The following is a 26872-nucleotide window of genomic DNA, read 5'->3' as shown; positions in this document are numbered from 1 at the left end:
GTAAAATTTTGTATATAGAATTTAGAGAGTAGCGTCCAAAGATTGAGAAATTTTTAAGTTGAGTTGAAGAAAGTAGACAGATAGTTCAGATTTATTTAGATATATGTATGTAGATAATTCAATTAAGTTAGTTGAAATGAAGAAAGTGAAAAATGATGTTGGAAAAATGCATCAAAAATTAATAAAGCCAAAAACCATAATGGTTCAAACACATACAAATAGCTGTTAAATGTGTTAAATCTGTGTCAGTGTATATAGCAAGATGGGGCGAATGGGATGGGGGGGGGGGGGCAATCATTTTGTGGCTTGACATTCATGCCACTCAATGATAACTGAAAACAGGAAAAACACATTTATGGATTATGCTGTTTGGCAGGGCAATACTTACGTATAAAATCTAATTTAACAAAACTTTCGCTAAATTCATAAATTCCTTTAAAGCCACGATTCTGTGTATTTGCGGTGCGCGGTAATGTAAAAAAATGAACGAAAAGGCTCGACTCGCTCGAATATAAAACTAGGTTTCTTTGCTGTCCGCAATATGTACCGATTAATGCTGACGAATTGTCTGGACCATCATACACTTTCACATAGTCAAATGGGCAGCTGCGGTTGTTGTTGTGTGTTATAGAATTTGATTATAGATTTTTGTTTCTTTTAGTAAAAACTCTTTCAAATGGAATAATTAATGTGAGTAGGTGTGTGTGTGTGTGTATGTTTGTGTGGCTGCCAATCAAAGCAAATTGGAAGAAATTTGCTTTGATCTTGACTTGGCTTTGCTTTTTTTCTTTCATTTCTTGTTTCTCTAGCATTAGAGGTACTCACTGTGGTCCACCAAAAAACAGATCAAAATCACGAAACTCTAATCTAACTCTTTGATTCGATTCGCCAAGAAATTGATATGTGCATGACATATCCTTCGGATAGGCACCTGGATAGGTTGGCGATATGAGCGCGCCAGTTTTATTGACACTCATGCTAGGCGTTATCGTGTAGGAACATGGTGACCCAGCAATGGGTATACCAATTTCATATTCCGCTATTAAAACACGAGTTCAGTTTATTCAGTTTAATAAGATGTTAAAGAGAGATTTCACCATTTGATGGCTTTAGTTAATTACTTACATGCATTTATAAACCTAAACGTGCCCTCGAACAGATCCGTCGACACATTCTTGTTGCTAAAAAATGAAATGGCAACGGCTCGGTACATGGAAATGCGACGACGCGGTGGTATTGTCCCACAATATCGTCCGCCGAATGGCGAATTTATTAGCTCCGCTGGTTCGGATGATTGCACTTCCGAGTATATATCCATGTACTCATGAACACAACTGTTGATATAAGAAAAAGGATTTAATTCGATATACGCATAAGATTAGAAGAATGCTAGAAAACTATCATGAAATTTTTGAGGGTTTCAAATAAATAATGTTTTTTAACTAAACGCTGCGGCGTAGAGTTTTTTAATAATAATATTTCATGTCAATGTTAGTTTACCTTGGTAATTCACCGACGGCCGAACCGCTATAGAATGGAGCAATCAAGAAACACAAATAGAAGTATTAGAAAATTGTTAGTCGAAAATTCTTGTTGTCAAACTTACTCTGGTGGACTTCCTCTTAAATTAAACGATTTAAAAACTACTTCAACACGCTGGCCAGGTCCTGCTAGGAAGGTGTACAAGCATTGACGCGAATGATTGCGATGATTGTGCAGCAAAGGGGCCGAGAAGCTGCCATTCTGAGGTCCGCCAATGCGCGACACAAATGTCTGATCACATTCTGAAATAACCAACGACAAACGACAAAAAAGAGAGAAAAAGAGAAAGCGAGAGAGAAAGAGAGAGCAGGAATGGCATGCAAAATTGTTTATTGATGAGTCAAGTTTTGATATATGTCATTGCTGATGATTAGATATAGACACTGACAACAAATAAACATAAAACAGCAAACGCAACCACATAATGTAGCAGAAGTTTAACAATTAAATTGTTTGCATGACAGCAGGGGAGGAGGTGTTCGTGTGTGTGTGTCTCGTGTGTCTTTGTGTCTGGGTGTGTGGGATTGTATAGTGTTGCATAAACAACTAGAAAGCAGTTTTTGAGTCTGACTTTGTCAACACTAAGGCAACTTTCATCTACGATCAAATGCTAAATGTTTGAACTCTTAACTACGGGCCCCCTTCAGGGCACACACACAAAACACACGCACACACACACATCGCATTTATGCCTGTGTGTGTGTGTTTGTGTGACAGTGACAGAAACACATTAAGAGTGAGAGAGAGACACAGAGAGAGAGTGACATTTAGTTAAATGATGCCACCTACTTGGCGATTTTGTGGGCCTCGATGAAACCTCCAAATATGCCAACACTGGCTGTATCCATGGCTTGCCCCCAGCGCTTAGACCAGGCTCAATTGAAGCCTCTGCATGGTTGGGTGACATGCAAAACACATACACACAGACACACACATAAAGACAGTGTTAATAATGTTTTCAGTTTAACTCATATCAAATATGATGCCTAACATGGAAAAACTTTAAGTGTGTCCCATTTTCATTTTATTTGAATCTTCTGACAAGCTGTCATCTAGTCTATTTGTTTGCAGTCCATTATACATACATATATGTAAGTCTCTTCCCCATTTTGTACATTAAGTTTCTGCATAATTAAAATAGACGGAACATTTACCTAAAAACCAAAATCTTGTTATGTCCCACATAGAAAATTTAGCACAAATTCAGGCAATTGTTTAGCCATAATCGGCTTGGTTTGTTTTTCTTTATCTTAAATCCCTAACAAAAATTCCTCTCGGAATTATGGCAAAAGAAATGCTGAAATAATTTGGCTAAATGTGCTTAAATAATTTTGCTACTCTTTTGGAAGCATAATATAGTTTTTAAAATTAAATTTGTCGGAATTTCTTTTTTGGATACACTTTGTGTAAATGTTTCAAAATCGTAATCGAAAAAATTGACGTTAAAATTAATCATTGAGTTGCTTAAAGAAGAAAATTATAAAAATATGAAAAGAGAATGAATATGTGTCGCCGTATTATAACCATAGCTTACCACGGCTTATAATTTTAATTACTCTGTAGCCATATTCCCTTTGTGTAACATGTTAGTTTCAAACATTAACCGTTGCTTTGTGGTTTTGGCTTCCAATTAAATTCAATTTTTGAAGCACATAATAAATGAGCATAGCTTTTGTAAATACTGTAAACTGTTTGGTTTCTGTGGTCACACATTTATTACTACAGGATTGCTGTGATGGGGCCAAGATGTTGTCAAAAGGGCAAATGTGCTACGACTAGAAAGCTGAAGATCTTAATTCAAATACATATGTATATTTTATGTTTATGCGTAGCTTAGATTAAAAAGGGAATCACGACATGAAAAGTGTTTTGTGTGTTTAAAAAACCAACCAAAGCTGGATATTTCATGAGTGTATTTGAATAATACTGAGTAAGTAAATGCTTCTAAATATGTATTTTATAATGTGCTAACTATGATGGATATTTCAATGCGTCTTTCATTTTATTTAGATTGATTCCCAACTAAGATGGGTTAGAAAAATCTTCTAACCATTTTCCTTGTCATTAAGGCAACCTACCTGTTGTTTGCTTCTATAAATCAACTCTAGCTTCATTATTGTAAAGTTTAAAATATTAATGGGCTGAGATTATAAATATTTTCTATGAATATATTTCCTAAGAGCTTTTTCCTTTATTCCAATTCCGATGTTAATATTAATGTATACTTTATCATGTTCCAATTATTAACAATTTTTAGATATAAGATAATTTGGGACAACTCATCTCATCTCAAGCTTAGTTAGATAATGAAGGACTTTACTTTGTGGTGTTTGTGTGTAGAGATTTCAAAAGTTACAGTGTTAATAAATCATCATCATCAGGTAGCTGCCAAAATCTAACCAAAACATGCAAAACTAATCTGACCTTCATTTATATTTATGCCAATTGAAAAAGCTTTGTTTCGGTATCAAATATTAATACTTGAACGATTCGCAAACAATTTTTGCATTGTTAAGCCATTCACTGCGCACAAAAGTAGGCAACAGAATTCTGATTAGGTAATATTCACATAATTCGCTTGGTGGGAATGCATGCACGCACTTTACACACATGTATGTCCCCCTCCAAACCCCGCACACACACACACACATATACGGAAAATATATTTTAAATGAATTTAATTTCGCATGCACTTTAGCAAACTACAAATAAATGGCACATACTATATTATATTGTATAGTAGTACACGCCACGTAAAAAGTTTCCTCATTAAAATGAGAGACTGAAAACATAGAATCTGATGGCGGAACAACACCACCTCTCACAAACACACACACACACACAAACACACAGAGAAGACAAGGCTATAAAATATAACAGGCAACGTGACTATATGGGGCGTGGCCATGAGGCTGAATTGGGGGTATTGGGTGTAAAATGTCAACCACAGAAGCAGCAAACGAGCAAAACGGAACCGACAATCATACCCAAACGTTTTTAGCACCATCGCCAGCCAGCTCCAACTCGCCTGATTCAACCCATCCACCCATCCCGCCGCTTCTCCGTTACCAAAAACCCAAAACGCAGCGCATTGTCGGCTCGCCCATGACAATGACAATGCGCACTAAAGTGTCAATAAATTGTATGCAGACGCCATTTGTACCATCATAAATATACATATACACACACACACACATATATACATATATGTATATACTTTTGCCACTGCTCTTGTTTACGCCTGTTTGTAGTCGTCGTTATGTTAATTTACACCTTTCATTTTGCACTCAAAGCAAACATTTTTCCAAATTTGAATAAAACCAAAATTACTGCAACTTTTAATTGCATGTAAATCGTTGGCACTTTCAAAGCCAACAACTCATGCCACAATCCAGGAGGAGGCTCCAGGGGAAAAAGCGGGAATATTGTATTTACAGTTAAGTGTGCCATAAATGCCTCCCCAGACTCCATTGAGCAGATGTAATCGAGAGTGAGAAAATAAGGGCAACCGCTGCTTTATTTCTGTGTGTGTGTGTCTGTCTGTTTGTTTTTCCCCCACTTTTCATTCATACCGTCGTTTGCCCCCCAAAGGACGTATGCATGGAGCAGCCTGGCCAGGGAGAGACTCCTACATGCGGGTCCAAACAGTCATGTAATACCACTAATGGCGCCAGCTTACCATCGAATCCGATAAATCCATTGGTGTGTGGCAGTGGCGATTTTGGTTATGAGATAAAAACTCTGACAGATGAGAGTTTTTCGAATTGACATTGGCTAACTATGCATTTTTCAAATCTTATGCAGACATAACTCTTCACCTCATTCACTTTAGTTGATCTCTTACTGAATGTATTTTACCTCAAACAACTTTACTAAGCTAGATATTATGACAGGATGTAACTAGGAGTTTAGCTTTAAGTATGAGTGTTTATATGAATATTCTTTTAGTAACACAGTTCTTATTTTCGGTTAGGTTAGGTACACAATGGGTGAACTTGGAATTAATTACACGACCGCCTTGTTCAACCGTTTTGCTTAGACTGCCACGCTTGCTCTCTCTCATAACTCTCGCAGATCTTATAACCGTTCGCTCTCTGAGAAATATGCCAGAGTGGTCACAGAGAGAAAGAGAGAGAGAGCCTGCTACAATAAGCCTTAAGAATTTTATATTGGTGTGTAGTGAGTGATTATTTTGTATGAAATATGCATTTTCTTTCAAATTTCTATACTTTAATTAGTTAATTATTTTTAATCGGATTCTATCAGATCAACAAATAACAATTAAATTATACAGAGGGAAAACGGGAAAGAGTTTCCCACCCATCCTAAAGGGTTTGCAAAACAAAATTTATATATTCTGAAACAGTTCCTGGTTAATTAGTTAGAATAGGTGTAATCTACAGGCTCCTCTGTAAATTCATATCTATAAACAAACATCAATCATTGTTTTCTGTTCGATTTAAAAGGAAACGAAAAAGGACTTTGATGGCACAAATTTACATCTATTTTCTTATCATTCTATCCATATCATTCCCAATATGGCAATTCATTAACATTTCAACAGAATTCAATTGTGACACTTGTTTGCCATGTCCTCTGTAATCTTTAGTGGTAGTCCTTTTGCCCGTTTTGTCTCCCTGCAGCTCATTCAGTTGGTACATTCACATCTTTTCCACTCATTACCCACCATCCCCCCCAGCTGTGCAGCTGTCTGCTTGGGTTCCCTGCTTGAGTACACACACACTTCTTGAAAATTTAATGGTTGCCTCCCAAATAGCATGAGTGCGAGGCAAAGTTCTCTTCCTTTCCTCAGTGTTCCTCTTGGAATGGGCCAAAACCAAACAACAACAACACCTTAGTTGAACAGCTCATGTTACAGACAATTTGCGTTAAATTTACAAGTAACGTCGTTTGCCAAATACCAGATACATGTGTATCTACCTGAGCACCAAAAAGAAAACTCATATCCAGCTAGCTATGGTTAGCGACAGCGCCTTATGTTCTTTTACAGGGTAATTCAATGTTTGTTTTTGCTTTTATTTCTTGTTTTGTTGTTGTTTTGCAACCGTTTGACGGCTGGCAAGGGCAATTAAAGTGGATTCTCATGAAAATGAGGTTTCCTAATAGTTTATTTAGCTTGGAAATAAAATCATGGCGATAAAACGTCCTGATTAACATTTCCAAGACAAGACTAGACACACACACAGACAAGACTCTGCTGATAATCATGATGATGAAGACAAAGATGGTAATGAGCAATAACTTGGCCATATTTGGCGTTGTGCCAACATCATTATGCACTACTTACATATGTATGTATGTATGTACTTATGTATATTATGTTGCAAGGCTGTAGTGCATATTTGCGTTTAACATCGTCAGGTAAACTGAGTTAAATTTATTGCCAATTAGTTGAGGTAATTAAAATGAAATGTTTTCACCCATTAACTGTACCTACTGGCACTTGCCTTGTGCATTAATCGTTTTAGTTGGAACATGCAATTAGGCCTAAACTAATCGTTTAGTAAACAATTAATTTATAATTACAATAAGGGAATCATGTAAACCAAAAGTAATTATACACCTTGACTAAGCTTAATCAATGAATGTTCTCTTCAAAGTCTCTTCAAAATCAATTTGATTATCATTGGGCAGCATAAATAGCATAACTGGGTCCACAATAATACGATCTATGACTACTTTTGAATAACGAATGAAGTAATTCCAAACATTTCTTATAAAAGAAAGGTTAGACCGATAGAACGAAAAAGGTAAAAAACAAAAAAACCTAAATCAGAGTTAATTGTCAAAAAGAACGACTTAAGTAGTTAGTAAATAAAAGAGACACAATCAGGTCTGCACCTGTCAGTTGACAAGTAAATTATCCTTTTGTATTAAGTATCATTTAATTACTCACATTACATTCAATGCTAATAGTCAAATTAAATTGTCCCAATCAATTATTATGCACAGCTGACTTGTATAAGGATTATGGGAAGCTTTAACTTTTGTTTTAACTTTACTTTTAGTTTACTGTTTTGAGTGTGCTTGCCCTGAATTTTGAGTTGAATTGGTATTTGATTTTCGATATGAAACTTGACTTGAATTTTGGTATTTGTTTTGCGTTTAATAACTATGCAAACTGCAATTTTTAGGGCAACTCTTCGACTACGAACGATGCAACTTTCTGTCGATACTTGTTGTATGAGAGAGGCAATAAAAGAAAATTGATTCTGGCAATTACTTACGCTTTCGGCCAAGTTGTGCGAACGTACCTGAAATGAGATTGAGTAAAAAGAAAGGAAAAGATAAAAGTCAATATGAATTAAAAATTGCTTCTTCGCTTACTCAAAGTAACTGAAAGTGTAAAATAAAGTAAATGGGCAATATGAGAAAGGATGTTGCTCAAATGAGAATGGCCATTACTGGGCCCAGGCCGAGAGAGAAACTCAAATTGACATAATGACATTTATAAGAGGATAGGGTCAGGACAAGGCAAAGCGTCTTTCGATTTCAAAGATACAACTATACAATTTCATTATGGCCAGTCTTTCGTTGCTTGGCCATGAAAAAACGTAGAACACACACACACACCATCTACTCAATAACCGTCATATTATGCAGTCGAGTCGGTCTTCAGTTAAAGCACCTCATGTTGCATTCTGCTAATCAATCATGAGCATGGAATGGCATGGCATACAATACCGAAACCAAACTGTAGTCAGCCAGCCAGCCAACCAGCCAACTAAACAACCAGACAGCTCTTCCAGCAGCTGCTTTCAATGAGCAATTATTGATTGATGCCAAGTGCACATCGTTGCCTTTGCCTTTGCCTTTGCCTTTGCCACTGCCAACTGCCTCCGCTTTCCGCTCTCAGCCTGAGCTACTGTCTGTGCCTGCAGTTCATCTGCATTGGCATCGTCGTGTGGGCTGTTCAGCTGTTTCTAGCTTTTAAGTGGCCTAACCCTGATCTAGTGCCCTTTTTTTCTCTCCTCTTTTTCTTCTCAGAGACTAGTGCATGGTTGTGTGTGTGTGTGTGTGTGTCAATGTTAAGATTTTAGACATTGAATTTATTCTTTTGTGGCGACAATGCATAAACTTTTAATTTCTTGCTATTTTCATGTTCAACTTTGAGTTTTTTGGTTAGCAAAAGTTTTTTTGTCCTGTTGGAATATTTAACAACATTTCATGGGTTTCCTTTTCGTATTTCTTATGTTGTTTTGTTTATGTGTATATGTGAGAGAGAGAGAGGGAATATGAGATTGAGCATGTGTGGGTGGTGTAAGTGGGCGCAGGATTCGCCTATGTGTGTAATGACCTCGAGGTTTTTGTCAGGGTTTACAAGTTTCTACTTAGTTCGTCTAGGGCTTTGTGTTTATTTAATTTGTATAAAGAATTTTTAACAGCTATTCATCAAAATGCTTTCGTTTCTAGGCAAAAAAAAAAAAACACATTTGCATTTACATACACTTTTGCAAAGATTTAGTAAAGTTTCTTAAACCAAAAAGAAGTCTTGTAATAATAAATAATTTTGTAGATTTCCTTTATAAAGTTCTCTATATATTTAGTTTAAAAAATTGAAGAAGAAAGGAGAATAATAATAAAATAAATTTTACTATATGAAAGCTGTATATTCAACTGATTTATTTATATATAAAAACATGTATTAGATGGTGTAAATATTTCCTATATACATAGTTAAAGTTAAAGCATAATTTATTGCTTTATAAAATTTTTGAAATATTGTCAAATTATTTTCAAGTGTATAGCAAAAATTTGTAAAACTTGGAACTGTAAGTTAGTACGACGTTGTTTTTTTGAAATTTCCTGAATAAAAGCTAGGCCCATCCTAGGTATGTATATGAAGTTGATTAGAGAAAACATGGTTGGATTTTTTTTCTCCATTTTGGTCTGGCACGTACAAAGGCAACACCACGCACCACGGAACAAAAGCGAAAAACAAATTTATTTAAATGAGTCATGAAAATTAAGACGAGGCAAATGCGTGAGATGTAGATAAGTGAATGCGAAGCAAATTCTAATGCCTCACTGTGAAAGTTAGACAAATAAAACTATAAATATAGTCGATCAGCGGAGGAGAAGTTATTTACATAAGTGCCCTGTGACTTGGGGCACGTGTTTGATATTTCCTTTAGTTTTATGTCTGACAATGTCGTACACACACACAAATACACACACACACATACGCGGTCTCCCACGCCCGTTGATAATTCAATAAACTAAACAAGATTCTGCACAAGATTTATGGGTTTTGTGAACCCACATTTCGCAATTTCGTTGACAGGCAAGTGCTGAAAGGCCGTTGGAACTGCTTAGAGGGGTTTATAAATCTGTATCTGTACAGACACACCACACATACACACATCTTTATCATCTTTCAAATTGTCTTGACTTTTGGTGTTCTTATTAAAATGCCATCTTTTTAGGTGGGTGGTCATCATTTTACAATGAACCCAAACCCCAAAGGGAAATACACAAGCACAACTGCTGGTTCTTTCATAAACTGCCAGCACTTATGCTCAATAAGTTGCCATAAATCTGTGCCTCGGCGGCGACATTAAAATTCGCGATGGTCTCCCCCAAAAAGTAGGCAACGGAATGCCAAAAATGAAATATTGTATATTTGTTTTTTTGATGTGTGTGTGTGTGTGTGTGTGTGCGTGCGTGTGCCTGGCAAATCTTTATGTATACACAAAGCTTGTGGTAATTTTGTTTTAAAAACGCAAACATTTGTTACAACACCAACTCAAAAGATGAAATGATTCCATTTGCACAGCATCTGCGCCTGGGGTTAGGCTAACAAAAGTCCTCGAACATTGTGCTTAACGTGCAAGCATTAAATTGATGGCCTAGGCGTTCTCTCTGTGTGTGTGTGTGTGTGTTGGTGTCTATGTAGGTTGCTATGTAGCACAATTTATTAATTGACAGTTGACTCAGCGTCTGCCTCTTATGACAATACCCCCCCCCCAAGTTTATGGTCCAATTTAATGGTCCTGCAACTGCATTAAATTTCAAGCCATTAGATAGCAGTTTGCTTCATTTCTTGTTTTTTTTTCTATTTCATTACGTTTTGTCGCAATTCTCGCTGCGTCCTTCAATTGGCAGCATTTCTTGGACATTGCAGATACCAAAGTATCTAGTATCTAGAGTTTACACATCACTGGCTGCAGTTTTTTCCCCTTTTTTTTCTGTTGTTGTTATTGCCACCATCTTTCATTGGAAGAATAACAAACGAGTAAAGTTCTTCGTTTCATGCAAATGAGATTCATATTGAGTTCTGTTTATCACACAAACACATAAGCTTATGTACAATGTACATAAATGAGGAGTACTGCGATTGCCATTGGCATTTTTTTTTTCGCTGGTCTAACCAGTTTTAGATTTCGAGCTTCTAATTGGGCAATTTCCTTTGGATAATTGCTTTGGCGCACATTCGTATTTGCATACAGATTTTCAGCTATATGGGGGAATTTGTAACTCTCTCTCTCTCTCTCTATGTCGCCCCGCCCATTGCCAAACATTCAATGTCGATGCTGCTTATCTGTCAGTCTAATCAAGAGCAATTACTAGGAAATACTTAGATGGTTTGCTTTTCCATTTCGTTGCACAATTAGTTTGTGCAATGGCATTTTGAACAAACAATACAAATTGAAAAATCTCATCACTTTGCATAATGCTGAATAAGTGAATGTTGCGTATACATATACGTATACACAAGGACATGAGGGACATACATATACTAAGAGCCTTAGAGTGCACAAATTGTTGATATGCAAACGCAGTCATAAAACGTGACATTTGCCGTCAACTTCAATTTGGCCAAGGCATTGACTGGCCGTAAATACATACACATTTATATGTATATATGTATGTATGTGGAAAAAGGTAGCAAAGTATTCTTTTTTTTAAAGTGAAATGTAATTTGCATATGGGACCAAGAACGGGATGGATTTTATGCACACTCACATACTCAACGATGAATGGTAAAAATCAAGTAGGTTAAGGTAAAGGTAAAGCCAAAGCAACTTGCTCCTAATCTACATAATAATAAACCACATATATACACAGCCACACCCACATCTATACCCACTTCACATACGCACACACATAACCAAGCCCCACTCAGCCCCATTTATACATAAATTGGCGTTGACTGGCAAATGGAGGGAAACACCCCAGTTCTTCTATGTTGTGTTTGAGTTCTCAACAACTTTGCCATATTTAATATTGTGTAAATTGAATTTCCATCACTTTATGAATACTTGAAGGTACCCCCCCTCCGTAAAATTGGGGTAGGGGAATGTTGTTTGTCTTCTCATGGCTTGTTGGCCAAATATTAGCCAAATGGATCCGTTTCGTCTGCAGAACTAAAGTTTTGTGCGGCTTAGCCGAAGGCGTATGGATGGATCAGGAATTTCATTTTTAATCAACTGTCAAGACGTTTCTCTGTTTCTTTTGTGGCATAAAAAAGTTTATTACACTATGCATTTTATGCTGTTGACAAGTTTATAGAGCATTTGAATATTCTACTCCCAATGGCCATGTCACTCGCTAGTTAATGGCAGTCAGCAGCCTTTGATGACTGCTGCACATGGAGAGGCCCTCGAGACGCATTCAAATTGAATTTGATGTGAGAGTACCTAGGACTAGGGCGGGTAGGTGGAAGGGTAAAGCTTTTGTGCCATCTAAATGAAATTTTAAAACACGACTCTTGCTTACCATTTTAATTTGATTAAATTTCGAATTTCATTTTATTAATTCATTGTTAATTGAATTGCAATCGCTCATTTGATGCCTAAAGCCAAGCATGAATAAAGTTAATTAATTATTTAGGCAGGTAAGCCAATGTATATGAATATTTGATTATTATTTGATCGCTTTATTGAAATTCCGATATATATATATATATATTTTATATATGCTTACATAATAAATGGAAACATTTAAAGACTTTCTGGCACATTTCACCCCAAACTTAAGGTGAACTCGACATTCTACTCAAGATGCATTTGCATCTTGTACTCATTCAGGGGATTTTTAAGACGATACTTTTTATTTTGTTTTTGGGTTTTGTTAACATCAATATTTACCGTATATATTGCTTTTACTTGTTTTTTTTTTTACATACATTAAGTATTTTTAAGTTAACTACTCATTTAAGACAACACACGTAAAACTTATCCAAAAAAGTTAATTTCTTGTTGTTTGTTTTTGGTTTTCTTTTGTTATTTTTTTTTTTTTCCTATATATGTAGGTACGTATGTAAATTTATATATGTATATTAGATGTACGTATATAAAATGCATATCTTTTAAACACATTTTGCATTCATTTTGCTGTTTCCGTTTTAACAAGTGCAATTGCTTATTTCATTCCATTTGATATGATCTTAAATAACATTTCAATAGTCTCACACAAAAGAAAACATGAAAAAAAAAACACACCTTCTTACATTCATTTGCAAAGCTCAATTGATCAAAGGTCTAATACCTTTGGCCTGATCTTAGGGAATTTTCTCCATTATGCAGACAGACATAATATCTAATGTTGAACATGTTCATGATTAATCAGCTTAGGATCTTCTTTTGCTCGTGACCTTACGAATCTTTCCATTTCTTATATTTTGTTATTTTGTCTATCTTCTAATATAAATATATATTTACTGGACATTAATCTAAATGTTTGTTTTGTTTGCAACATCAGTAAAACTTCAATAAAAACTTTTGGTTTGTTAACAACACTTTTATAAAAAGAAGAACGCAACATTACGACGGTTGGGTTACACATATATATATATATATATATGAATAATTTGTTGTATATAATTCTCTCGACATAAGTACCTAAGTGTAAGTATATGTATATACACAATTAACACTTAACACGAACACACACACATATAAATCCATACATACATACATGTACATGTATGTATGTTGGCTAACAATAAGTCATTCATGTGTCTGGCTATGACATTCCTTCCGGCGGGGTGGTGGGGTATGTACTCTATATATGTATGTATGTACTTAGGTATGAGCTATGACGACGAATGAGCCAAATTTTATGTTTTTCATTTTTTCAGATATACTAAAAAAATGTTTCACATCACAGCCAATGGATACTGACGATGGGACGCTTATTCTCTTCTCCTCCCTTCCATTTGTCTACTCCTTGATCCATTCTCCTTTTGCCTGGGGGGGATTTTCTGTTAGAGATGAGATCGATGCTGGGTGAGCATGCTGGCGGCCTGGATAGCCATGGATTGTGGCACGAATTTCAACAATTTGTAGCCCTCTGTTATCCATCAGCAAAATTTCCAGGTCCCAGCTGAAGTTTATCTCATTTGGGCTCCTCGATTGTCTGGCCAACAACAATGATGATCACTATGAAGACGGCCAACAGGACCAAAATGCAGCAAATGGCCACAGCCACCATGGCGCTGTTACTCATCTGACTGGCTTAAGACGACAAGATTGTCGTCACTCACTCCCAATTCAAATTGAGTATAATAGAGTGGCTAACGCGTTGACTGCTTTCGATTTCGAGTGCTGATGCTGTTATCTTCTGTTGTTGGAAAGTGTCTTTATTTCTCTGAATAGGTGCAGTTGCTGTATTGGAGAGAAATTTGCATATTTTTATGGACTACTGTGCCGTGCTTTGCCTTGCCTTGTCTGTGCACAATTGAGATTATCAGTCGATCCACTAGACAATCACTTGTCCGCCCATCCCCATAGTCATTCTGCCCACGCCCACTTTCATTCTGTGTAGTGATAAATGCTTCGACAACTCATCCTCCTACTGACCCCCCTGGTAATCCCAGAGCGACGAAAGCAAAAAAAAATACAAATTGCCTGCCATAAATTGCGAGGGTTTGCCTATCAGTCGCTTGACTGTGCGTAAAATACTTTGGAGGAGAGGTCCCTGACAGCCTGTGGACAGCCCAAAACTTGTCGCATTGTGCTAAAACAAATGAGCATGTGTGTGTGTGTGTGTGTGTGAGCTAGTGTTAGAAGGTAGTCTTTCCCTGACACTTCATCAAAAGGCACACAAGTGGAAATTTGCCAAAAATCACAACCAATATAACTGACCCAAGTTGTCTGGGGACGTTCCTTTTGTTCTACATTCTGTGTGTGTGTGTGTGTGTGAGTGTGTGTGTGTGTGTTTGTTTGAACTTGACAGATGATTAATGTTTGGCCAGGATTTTGTGTGAGCTTAGGACTGCACTTTTGCACATGAAGCCATTGTATATCATCGGATGTCGGACATTGGCTGAATGCAATTTCAAGTGTCCTATTATCCTGTCTAATAGCTACTGAGATGCCGATAATAGCCAATGCATTATATTCAATGACAAGGCAACATTTTGCAATAACTACCACAGAGCACGTATACTTAATTAACAACAGTCAATGGAAAAAGACTGAAACTGGGACAGGGACAGGGAAAATGAAGGCACTGACAAGCCAAACCGAACCATTGAATGGCAAAAATTCAATTATTGCGAAACAAAACTTGACAAGGCCTCGATATTCGATTTGTTACAACAGCAGCAGCAGAGAGAAATCAAAAATATTTATTACCTATAAACTCTATGTGGACTATATATACATATATGTACTTCAATCGGTCCATCTAAAATGGTTTTCATTGACTGGAAAAAAAAAAACGAAAACAATAACTATATAACAGCAACACCCAAACACAAATACAAACACATACACAGAAGGCAGGAACTTTTGTTAACTTTGGTCGTCTCTCTCTCTCTCTCACTCTCCTTTTCGAAACAAACAAAAAAAACGAAAAAATTGAAGGTGAACGGAATTGAACATAAAAACTAATGCTGACTGTTAGAGGCAAAAATTGGTTACAGCTGCTGTATCGTCTCGAAAGCCAATTGAATACAAAAAGATGGGCATCGAAACAGCATGGCTCCATTTAAATTTCGAAAAGGGACTGCCAAACAGTACATTGCATGTGCCCTCCAAGCGAGGGTCAATCTTAGAGTTGCCAGCAACAAAGAAATGAACAAAGTCTTGACTATTTTTAGTAAAAATTCTAAAGTAACAATGCCAATCAATTATCTAGTCTTTTACCTTGGAAAATGTTATTTTATTTTCTAAATCAAAAGCCCATTTAAATACCTTTGTTGTAGACGTCAAGGTAATTAAGTTTTCTTTGTCAAAGGCTCGAATAAATTAAGCTAATCCTTAAGGATAAAAATAGATTTAAGCTTGAATGGAAACATCTTAACTTTTATGTCTCTCTCTCTCTAACTTAAACAAGCAATTAATTAGGTAATGATTGTTATCAAATTTATATGAAAATGTCAAGAGACACTATTTTTCTTCTCTCTTAGCTTTTGAGCATTTATGTAAGGTACGATGGAGAGTTACAGAGGCTTAACAGCAGCAAGCGGACAGATGATCTTTAACAGCAGAGCAACAGAGAGTACAGCAGACAGCAGAAGAGAAGAACACGAGAGAGAGACAGTCGAAGTTGCAGGGTACAGCAGACAGCAGTGAGAGAAAACGCAAGTGAACCGATGCAGCAGATTAAGACTTGAATATTTGTAACTTTTCCAAACTACTTTAAATTAAATTAATAAATAAACTTAGTTGAGTAAGCCCACTCAACTCACATTTATAGTTTCATCTTGTTTGACATTGGTCTTGCGCTCTCTTTTACTTGAAATTAATTAAGTGAAATTTAAGATGACCAAGTGGCAATCTCTGATAACAACAAAACTAAAAGAAAAAGAAAAGAATCGGACACCTCAAATTTAATCTAAATTATTGATAATAAATCAAACTATTTAACTTTTAAGGGAGAAATTTTTAGATCTGTCTCGAATCACCATTGTAAGAGAACCAAATTAAGTTTAAAAAACACGAAATAAATGAAATAAACCCTCGTTACCTTGCTGCCGTGCGGTGCGAAAACTGACCGACTATTAGGAGGATTTTAATTACAAGTCTCATCATTTGCAGGCAGTATGTCCTGCTGTTGGCAGAAAACACCAACCATCGACCATTCAAATAAATATATATGTATGTACATAGGTTGGTGTTGATGTTGGTGTGTGTTTACTGTATATGGCTTGTCACATCCTGTCCTTTGGCCAGGATGTTAACAAAATGTTATAAAACGAACGAGCGAACGGCTTTTGTTTCATTTTTACCGTTTTTCATACTCCTGTTTCGGGGTTTGTACGTTTCAATTGGTCAATTAATATTAATGAAGTTTTGTCTGTATGTATGTGTGTGTGTGTGTGTTTTTTACCAGCCGTGAGACAGATATGCAGACCATTGAGGATTTTTCTCTTTAATGTACATAAAACTGTAGCTGACCATAAAGACTGCCCTTTAGGCATTTTGTTGTTGTTTTTTTTTCTTGTGCCAATTAAGTTGTAATAAGTCAGTTTAACAGTTTATTTTTAGCTTACCCACGCACACACACACACAAACACATGGGCAAACAAAAAGAAGAGAAGAGAATAAAATCAAATGCAGCAGCAACATGGCGTATGTGTAATATGAATTGTATGAGCTTTTGTTTTCGTTTTATGACAGGCGGCAAGCCGATACACTTATATTTGTTTATTGTTTGTCTGCCCAATGGAGCAGAGTGGAATGATGGAGAAGAGGAGTGGAGATTTATGCCAGCCTGCTGTCTTCCTGCCTGCCTATTGTCTATTGTCTGTTGATACTTCAAAAGATTTACAACACATTTTACTGACACATATTGTTCCTTTTGCCTGTCAGTCATCTATGGTGGTCTATGGGCCTTAATTAAATTAGCGTCTTCTTTCTACACAGAGACACACATAGAAAAGAAGGCGACGAACCACAAACAAAGATAAAGACAGGACCAAAGATGACAGGATATTCATGAAGCAGGATATCCCAAGACAGTATGCGTAAATGTATGGGAAATAAAATAAATTTTTGCAATTTCGTAAGTTTTATGCGTACATTTGCGAAATTTGCTTATGCTGGATGGAACAAGACGTCGAAGAATGTTGCTTATTTGTTTTTCTTTTCCGTTATTTTCATGGTTCTTCATTTCGGGGCAGGAGGCAGCCAAATGGCACCATGTAGTGCGTAAGCGTTTTCCATTGTCGCCTGCCAGGGATATTTGGGGGGAAACATTTCTGCGGTTGTTTTGCTTGTTGTGTGCGTTGAAACATAAATTCAATTTGTTTCACCAGCCAAACGAAGGAGTTGGCTACAACATCATCATCGTCCTCATTCTCGTCGTCTTAATGGTCATTCGTTGTGGCACTAGCCATGGCGAAATTATAGAAAATTGCATTGCCTGGACCGACTGCCGCCCGCGGCCTGACGCCTTTCTGGCTTACTAAATTGCATGCAAAATTAAAGCCTCTAGCGTGAAAGCAAAAGAATCTTTGTCAAGTTCAACTGCATGAATGGCCTTGAGAGACCTAAGACTATGACCTAGCCCGAGCCCGAGACGAAGACGGAGATCAAGACCGAGACCAAGTGGCAGCATGTAAGTGTAGAAAACAATGCCAGCATAAATGCTTTAAGTTTCTAGTTGCCGCTGCTGCAATGTCAAAAGTCCATCAAAAGTGCATTAAAATAATTGCACTTGTTATGTCGACTCACTACTCTGATTTACAACTAGGCCAAAGCAAGTTAATTCATTTCTAAATACATAGATAATCGCTTAGTTGTGTGGGGTTCATTTAAGACTTTCAAAAGATTAATTGATTTTAAAAAATTATTCTTAACTTTACACTGACAATGAGACTTTTCGTAGGCATTGATATACATACATATGTAATTCAGTTTTATTTCAGAATTCCTAACTTTTTATACCCTTGCAAAAAGGGTATATTAATTTTGGTCAGAAGTGTGCAACGCATAGAAGGAAGCATCTCCGACCATATAAAGTATATATATTCTTGATCAGCATGACGAGACGAGTTCAAATCGCCATGTCCGTCCGTCCGTCCGTCCGTCCGTCCGTCTGGATCAACGCAAACTCCTCCTAGACCGTAAGAGCTACAGAGCTGAAATTTCGCATGTAGGCTTGTATATACTGCAGGCGTTGTATATCTCGGATTCAGCCGGATCGGACCACTATATCATATAGCTCCCATACAAACGGCAAAGTCACGAACAGTGACTTTTCTCAATAACTTCATTATTTTCTGAGCTATTGTCGTGAAATTTAATATTGGTGAGTTAATAACACATATTAACTACTATGCCAAATTTGATCAAGATCGGGTGACTATATCATATAGCTCCCATAGGAACGATCTTTCGAAAACAGTGACTTTTGTGAATAACTTCGTTACTTTTGACGCGATTGCTTTCAAATTAAACATTTGTTAGTTTAATATATCTGTTAATGACTGTGCCGAATTTGATAAAGATCGGGTGACTATATCATATAGCTCCCATAGGAACGATCGGTGGAAAACAGTGACTTTGATCAATATCTTTCCTATGCTAAGATTGTAGGCCGTTCATTCGCAAACTTTAGCCTTTTTAGAAAAAACGTTTTTCCATTTTGATGGCTATAGTTAAGGAAAAAGTTACCAAAAAAGTTGCAAGGGTATACAAACTTTGACGCGGTCGAAGTTAGCCCCGGCCCTCTGGTTTAACTAAAAATATATAAAGCAACTACTCAATAGTTAAAAATTGTCCAAATGAATATATAGAATACCTGAAATTTATAGTTCAACTATCATGTTAATAGTTAGGTTGTTCGTTTGTTGTTCTTTTTTTTTGTTGGCTGCTAAAAACTATAAACTCTAAACTCAAGTTTATGATAAACTTCTTCAAACTTAAAGCCAATTGAAATTTACGATTTATTGCCAAAAAAACATCTGAGCCAAATGCTCACCTAGTGAGCCTTACCCTTACACCTTATATTTTCTATCTGTTTATTTCTGAGATATAGTCATAAAGAAAGAGATAACAGGAAAGAAAAGTAGAAGTCTGCCTTGACTCAAATAAGATAAATATATGGCTTTATTATCACCCTCAATGGTTTATGCTGATCAAGAATGTTTATAGGTACATAAGTATATATTCTTAACTTGATTTTGCAATGAGTAATACAACTTATAAATTTGTTTAATGTTAATTTTTCATTAAAATTGAGTATCAAGCATGAAATCTAATAACTTCGTCCCATCGCTACATTTTGGACAAAAGTTTCTGTTTGCTATTGTGTTACGCACAATACTTAAATTGTTGGTATATGAAAGAAAGATTTATGTACTTTCGCCTTGACTTGACTTGACTTTGCCTTGGCTTTGGCTTCCGTTTCCTGAACCTGTTTCCTTGTTCTTTGGGGCATTTGGCTGTGCCCTATGTGGAGTAGTACCCTGTTGCATACTTGACTGTTTAAATGCCACACAAAGGCATATTTCATACAAAGACATATTTTTGATAAGCAGATGAGGTGAGCTCCACTGATGGAGGGATGGAGGGAAGTGTCGACAAAGATTAATGAAATTCCTCAATGAAAGCACGTCCAAAAAGCATATATGTATATACAAGTAGATGGATACAAAAATATACATACATACAGAAGTAAAATGAAAAGGTATGGTAAACAAATATACAAAATCAAATTCAAATTGCATATTTTATGTGTTTGCCAAATGAATTTTTTTTTGGTTTTGGACGAATTATTGAAATTCAAATGAGATGACGAGTTGGCCATCTGGCAATTGCCGCACTTTGCATTGCCTTTTGTTGGCATTGTTTTTCCCCCGTTTACATTTGAAATTAATGTTTCTCTCCATCCACTTGCTTTTCCTTTTTGCATTTTCAGAAATATTGTAATTTATTTATCAATTCAATATTTTTGCAAACTTAATTAGACTGCTGGCAACGACTACAACAACAATTACTCATCACATTTGGTTTATAAATAATATTTTTTTTTTTTTTGGTTCCAACATCATTTCCAATGCTGCTCCAATATTTAGCTTTAGCTCAGTTTCATTATCGTTGGCATAATGGATGCGAACATTAATATTTAATGTGCCGGAAAGTTTGTTCTTTTTTCCTACTTTTGCTGTTGTTGTTGTTGCTTTCACTTTAACTAAGTGCTTATCTAATGATTTTTATTGAAATCGGCATATGCCTTGTGCCAAGTCTATCACTAACCAACTTCACCTTATCCATATAGAGTCATCATCATGCAGACGAGAAGTTTGTTCTCTTGTTTGTTTCTTGTACAAGTTATATTAATGACCTTCCAAGTTTTCGATAGCTAAATGAAAGTGACTCTGAGAACTACCATAATTGATTGAGTTTAACCAATTTTGATTTACTTGTCCATATGATGTCAGTTTTTATTTGTATGCCACATGAGAATATCGTCTATAACTTTGCCAATGAAACAAATTGAATGGACAAACGAAAAGTTTAACTGTCAGATGTTTTAACTATTTTGCTTAACGCGGTTTCTTATGACAGATTTGCTTAGTTTGTCCATTTTTATTAATACTTTTTGGAAAGTCTTCTTATTTTAATTCCCAATAGTTTATATTTCTGCCTGTTATTAATCATTTTTCTCCAAGCTGAATAGCTTAGAAATGTTTCTTCATTCTGGAGTTTTCAAGTAAGCAAGTGTGTCATTGAATTTTGTGTTAGTCCTGGAAACTTTTAGCCAATTATCAGTTATACTACACTTTAGGTTGTCTAAGATTTTCGAACAAACATTTAAAGGGTTAATAGAGAAATGTATACCTAGGCCTAGTCATTTTTTGGAACGAGGGAATCTATTAGCATTGAATTTACTTTAAGGACATTTCATATTTCATTTTCTAAAACTAAATTTATTTGTAACCCTTTTTTGCCACGATTTTCGAAGGCGTGTTTTAATATTTCATTGTCCTAAGAATCATTTGGGCTAAATTGGCTGCTAATAACACATTAAGAGACGCTGCAGGCGTTCGAAACTTATTTCATTTTAATCAGCAAACTCATTAGCGCTGTCGTCCCTTAAATGAATAAGTATAAAATTAAAGAGACGAAGAGCTGGAACTGGAGCCCAGCTGCCAGACATACTTTGACTTCGACTGAAAAGTTTTCACTTCACAGCAACAGCAGCAGCAGCAGCCGCCGTCAAGTTGATGTAATGAAAAAGTTACAACATTTTTCTAACAATATTTCTCATATCACATGACACGGACACTGGGCCAATGGCATTGGTAATGGCAGTGGCAATGGCATTGGTGAAACTGGCTTTAACAGCGGTTCCTGTCGGGGATTCTTTCATGTGCAAAGAGTGCTAATTAGTTTCGAGTTTTTTTTGTTTTTGTTCTGTGTGAAAATGTTGCGCATACGCAAGGTTGGAGCCGTCCATGAAAATATTATAATAATTTATGGTAGAAACTAAAAAACAACTAGAACTATAAAAAAAAGAACTAACTAGAAAAAAAATCTTTGTGCAAATTCAAACCTTTGAGCGCAACGCCCCGGAAATAATCGCAGAAAGCAACACACAATGAAATATTTCAATGGAAAAGGCGACCACGCCCTTACCGCCCCAGTCGTTCATGTCCTGCCACCTTAAGGATCGGGGTTTTCGAGGGCGGCGAGGGTGTGGCAAAACCTCTTGTTTACACATACTCGCAGTTAGCTACGCGTATGATTAAGAGGACGAAGAAGCGACTCAATGCAACTCATTATAAAATAGCCTCATTTTTTAGGATGAAATTTTTAATGATGCATATAAAAGGCGACGGTGACTGCAAATAAATAAATAATTTATGCGTAAAGGTCCGTAAAAGACCTTCCAGACAGTCCTCACATTATTCGCTGTCATCCAGCTCCATTTCTGTATCTCTTTGGTAGCCTCCACACGTAGCCAGTTTTATCTCTCTATTACATTGATTTAAGGACAAAAGGGTTCTCCTTTTCTCCCCTCATGATTCTTTGGTTTTTTTTTTATTTTTTTGTTCTTGATGCTTGCGAAAAAAAAGGGTTTGTGGTTTGTTTGTTTTGGGTGGATTGAGCTGGTGGGTTGATGGGTTGGCAGACTGTTTGCTTATCACCTGATGGTTGCCAAAACTGTTGCCGCCTGACTATTTGCGCAGTTGGCACGTTTCAATCAGGCAACGATTGATAAGCCTCACGTTAACTGCATGCAAATTGCAAAAGATACATGGCAATACATATGCATATACATTTATACATACATATGTGATATCTATCTGTAGACAGACTCAAGAACCAAAATGGTATTAAAGAGCAGGCTGAGTGTTAATGAGAAATTTCAAGTTTTATTGCAATTAGAATCTCTTTATAGTGGCAAAGAAAACGCAACTGTCATCGTTATTACAAATATCTTCAACTCCTCAAAGTTCATTGAAAAGGTAAAAGCACCTTTAATCTATATAAACTGAGGTGAACTCAATATTCTATAAAAACTACCACAAATTAATTGAAATTGACTAGACAAAGCAATTCTGTTTGTAGACTAGCCAAGAGATTCAATTCCAATCGGTTTAGTCAAAGAAAGGAAAAAAGTGAAAGGAAAGAATGGTGCAATTCATTGTGACCTTCGATTACTTTCAGCGATTAAAAAAAGGGACCGTTGTCAAAGTTGTCACTTGTCAACGCCAGGCATTGCAATCAAGTTCAAGTTTAAGTTGAAGTTGAAGTGGAAGTAGAAATTGTTCGAGCAGAAATCGAAAGACTTGTTGAAATTGCCTTCAATTAGGCAAGCACTTTAGTTGCTGAATCAGAGACTTTTCCTTTTGCATATGTATATGTATGTATGTGCTCCTTTCACTCAGTCACTCAAAATCCTTTCAACATTCTGGTCTCGTTTATTTGTTGCATTCATATTTATCTTGAACTTGGTTTTTGTTATTGTATCTTGTAAATCCCTTAACAATTGTCTTCCTACATATAAGTTTTCCGTTTCTCTTTCATTTCCCTTTTTCATTTTTTTTTGGTTGTATTGTTTGCCCAGTTTGTAGCAGCCAGGGTTAAGAATATAAGATACACATGTGTTGTGTGTGTGTGTGTGTAAATATTCAATGTGTAGTCATAGAATCCATAAAAAATATATAAATTTGGCCTAATGATCGACCCTCCTTTCACAAGAAAATAAACTAAATGATCTTTGATTAACCCAAATGTGCACAGACAGTTTAAGGCATTTTTTTTTTTCGTTTTTTTGTAAATGGTATTCCAATTTTGTTGTTTAATATTTACGTTTTTTGGGGTTATATCTTTCTTATCTCAACTTTTCGATGAGTTAAGTACGTCGAATGTTATCTGAAGCCGTTATTTATATCTGTTTATTATCGTTGGGATTTGCTAAACTGAAACTCACTCGCAAAACACGTTAAACTATGCAAATGATAAGTACAAGCGAAAACAAAGAAAGGTTAAAAATATACAAAAAACTTTGTTTTCGTTACAAATTCAAAGTGAGTTAAAGGAAAAGGCCCGCGCGTTTCACAAAATGCCTTCTTGGGCTTGTCACACGATGCAATTGCTGATGGTTGTCTTCCTGCTGATGATGTTCACACGGATGTTTCTGCTGCTCCTGCTGCTCCTTATCGTCGTTTGTAGTTGTGGCATTGGCTGATGTTTGTGGCACGGCCGACTGGTATCGACTGAAATGACTCGACTCGATGCCTCGGTATTTAAATGGAAAAACAAACGGAGACAGAGAGAGAGAGAGATACTGAGACTGAGTGAAAGCCCACCACACCAACAAATTGAGAGCGAAAAAAGGACTCAAACCGAAAACAGAATGTGAGCTTTTGCCACACGGCTTTTGGTTATGCTTAGAAGAAGCATTTGAATCCCATAGAATTTGGTTTGTTCTTTTACCCAATAAATCTGAAATAAATCAAATTGAATTTATGATTTTTTTTCTGCTTCTTCTTTGCCATCGGAAGGAAGGTCCCATCCTTTGCCTTCTCAAGTTGTTTGCTTGGCGATTTCATTTCAGTTGCTGCGGCTCAGTGAATCGTTGATTGTATTTTGGGATGTCTTGGGGCTCGGCTTTAATCGCTCCTTCAAGCCGGCACTTGACACCCTCTTTGGGCCAACCACTTGGCAGGTGGCCCACCCTTCAAAATGGCAGGTGGCAACTGCCAGATGAGACTCTTGTTTGACTTTAGTCTCCTCATTATGCGACCAGAAGAAGTTTGTTTGCCTCTCCTTCTTATTGTTGTTGTTGTTGTTCTTCTTCTTCGGTGTTGATAATTGATGCCCACTGACTTGACACGAATGCCATATAGAATATTTAGGTCTTATTCTTCAGCTTGGCTAACTAATTTAAATTGACTTTCAAAGTTGAGATTTTATTTAATTTAACGAAATTTTATTACTTTTAGACCAAGACAAATGTGAATGTGTTTTATTGCATGAAGATATTCTGCCATCTGAGTGGAAGGGGATTGACCTTTGTCTGGACTTTGGCTTGTGGACGGCATCATGCAATGTCAGCGATTTCTTGGCAACCAACTAATGGGCCCTTATAACCCAATAAACATTTGCCTTAGTCGCAGATAGCCAACTGATAAGTGGTAATACATTTCAATGATAAGGCCCTTTCCTTGGCGCATGCGTGAGCTTTTTTTTGTTATTTTGTTAAATAGAGAGAAAGAGAATGAGTGAGAGAAGAGTTTGTCATCTCTGGATTTGGCTTAACTGATAAGAAAGCAGACTGTCCTGGTCCGGTTGTGATAGGTACTGGCTGGACTGGTCTACAAATATAACTCAGAGGTGCACCGTGTCTCTCACTCTCTCTGTGTTTGTGTGTGTGTGTGTTTGGGATACATTTAACAAATTCTCATTGATTCCCTTTGAAATCTGAGGGCTTTGTTTCCGTTTGCCTTTCTGCCACATTAGGCAGCTGAGCCAAGTCAACCCAATTCTCCTCTCTTGCCCCTCACATCATTTGGCCGCTAATTACAACTCGAGTCGAGTTATCAAGCAGCGATCACAAAATTGAATTTGCCGCCGCATCTTAAATAATTATGTTCACATTTAATTAATAAGTTTTGCAGCACAAAATAATAACAAAAGACCTTCCCAAATAGGAGAAACAAAAAAAAAAAGGTCCCCACAAACGTATTGTCCACAATTAAGGACCCCCAACCGCCTTTTGTCATTGTCTTTGCCTCTGTCTCGGCCGCAGCCACCTCAAAATACATCCCCTCTGGCCCTACGGTCACCACCTCACTTGACCCACAACTTTATAATAATTTTTGCCTTTGTGCGTGTTTTGAAAAATGAGCAGCTATACAACAAAAATTCACTCCCTTAAATGTCACAGAGAAAAAAAAACCAACAACAAACAACACAAAATAAAAAGAAGAAAAGATCTTAAAAAAGTTGAATTCAACCGGCCAAAGGGATGGATTTCTTACTTCCTGAGGGCGATGGACAGTTTTGTAGGTCATTAAATTTTGTCCCATTTGCTTTTGGCAGGAATTGTACATTCCTGACATATACATAAATAATGAGCTCAATGTTGTTTGTCGACTGTCGACTCAACTTAAATTATCCGTTCGCATAAAATCAAATAAAATGCCGCCACAATTTTTAGTATTTACGATTATTAACATGCCATGACACATATGTTTATGAAATATACAGCAATATCCACCAAAGTGAAATGTTCTTTTCCAGAAAAACAGGAAGAAAATTGAAGAACTGCCTACAAAAGAAGAGCACCCTGCCTTAAGCCTAGCCTAGATAAATATCTTAGCAGTCTAAAGCTATTAACCATGAGAGATCTATAAATTTTTGTGAGTTTTTATACCCTTGCAGAGGGTATTATAAAATTGGTCAGATGTTTGTAGCGCACATATATTCTTGATCAGCATGAATAGCTGAGTTGATATAGCCATGTCCGTCTGTCCGTCCGTCCGTTTGTGCGTATGCGTTTTACTCAGCTGTCTTAAGAGCTATCGGTCTGAAATTTTGTTTCGGGGTTTTTCATTACCCGGGAAAAATAAAGTATGAAATTCATAAGGATCGGACCACTATATCATATATGTAGCTCTAGAAGAACTAGAAGAAACATTTTCATAAAAATCGGAGTATGCTATGAAATTTACATATGTGATAATATTGGATATAAAACCCCAGATCCCAAAATTTGAATGTGATCGGATAAATGTAACACACACAGACGCAACGCTACATGAACTGTATGTGTATGCGTGCGTTGCTTTGCTTTGGGAATAAGGGAAGAAGAAGAACAAATTGTAAAATAGAGAGTAAAATTGTTTTGTTTGAATTTGTATTGATGAATTGAGTTGCAGAAAACAAATTTTGAACATGTA

The 26872-nt window shown here is 36.5% G+C and overlaps 2 protein-coding genes across 6 annotated transcripts in view; both read right to left on the bottom strand.

Annotated features, from left to right (window-relative positions):
• The window catches only part of LOC6649859 (tolloid-like protein 2), a 56566-nt gene that overhangs the window by 5585 nt on the left and 24109 nt on the right, over nt 1-26872 (bottom strand). For 4 of the 5 annotated variants that reach the window (XM_047009265.1, XM_023179673.2, XM_047009266.1 and 1 more), the window contains 6 exons: nt 7791-7817; nt 1607-1784; nt 1501-1527; nt 1126-1334; nt 826-1039; nt 389-606 (listed from right to left, as the gene is read on the bottom strand). In XM_047009265.1, coding sequence (XP_046865221.1) covers nt 389-606; nt 826-1039; nt 1126-1334; nt 1501-1527; nt 1607-1784; nt 7791-7817 — 873 coding nt within the window. The remainder of the gene's footprint in view (nt 1-388; nt 607-825; nt 1040-1125; nt 1335-1500; nt 1528-1606; nt 1785-7790; nt 7818-26872) is intronic. The other variant, XM_023179674.2, reaches the window with a different exon arrangement.
• LOC26529122 lies at nt 12825-24169 on the bottom strand. Its single transcript, XM_023179675.2, has 2 exons — nt 23778-24169; nt 12825-14171 (listed from the first exon to the last, which is right to left on the bottom strand). The coding sequence occupies exon 2, from the start codon at nt 14011-14013 to the stop codon at nt 13903-13905; it is 111 nt and encodes a 36-aa protein (XP_023035443.1). The 5' UTR covers nt 14014-14171; nt 23778-24169; the 3' UTR covers nt 12825-13902.

This window comes from Drosophila willistoni, chromosome 3R (assembly GCF_018902025.1).
Source record: "Drosophila willistoni isolate 14030-0811.24 chromosome 3R, UCI_dwil_1.1, whole genome shotgun sequence".
NCBI classification, from domain to species: domain Eukaryota; kingdom Metazoa; phylum Arthropoda; class Insecta; order Diptera; family Drosophilidae; genus Drosophila; species Drosophila willistoni.
Note: the sequence above shows the minus strand (reverse complement) of the source record. Positions and strands in the feature narration are given on the sequence as shown.

Coding starts and splice junctions, on each gene's coding strand:
- LOC26529122 (XM_023179675.2), bottom strand. CDS start 14,013: ATGAGTAACAGCGCCATGGTGGCTGTGGCCATTTGCTGCATTTTGGTC.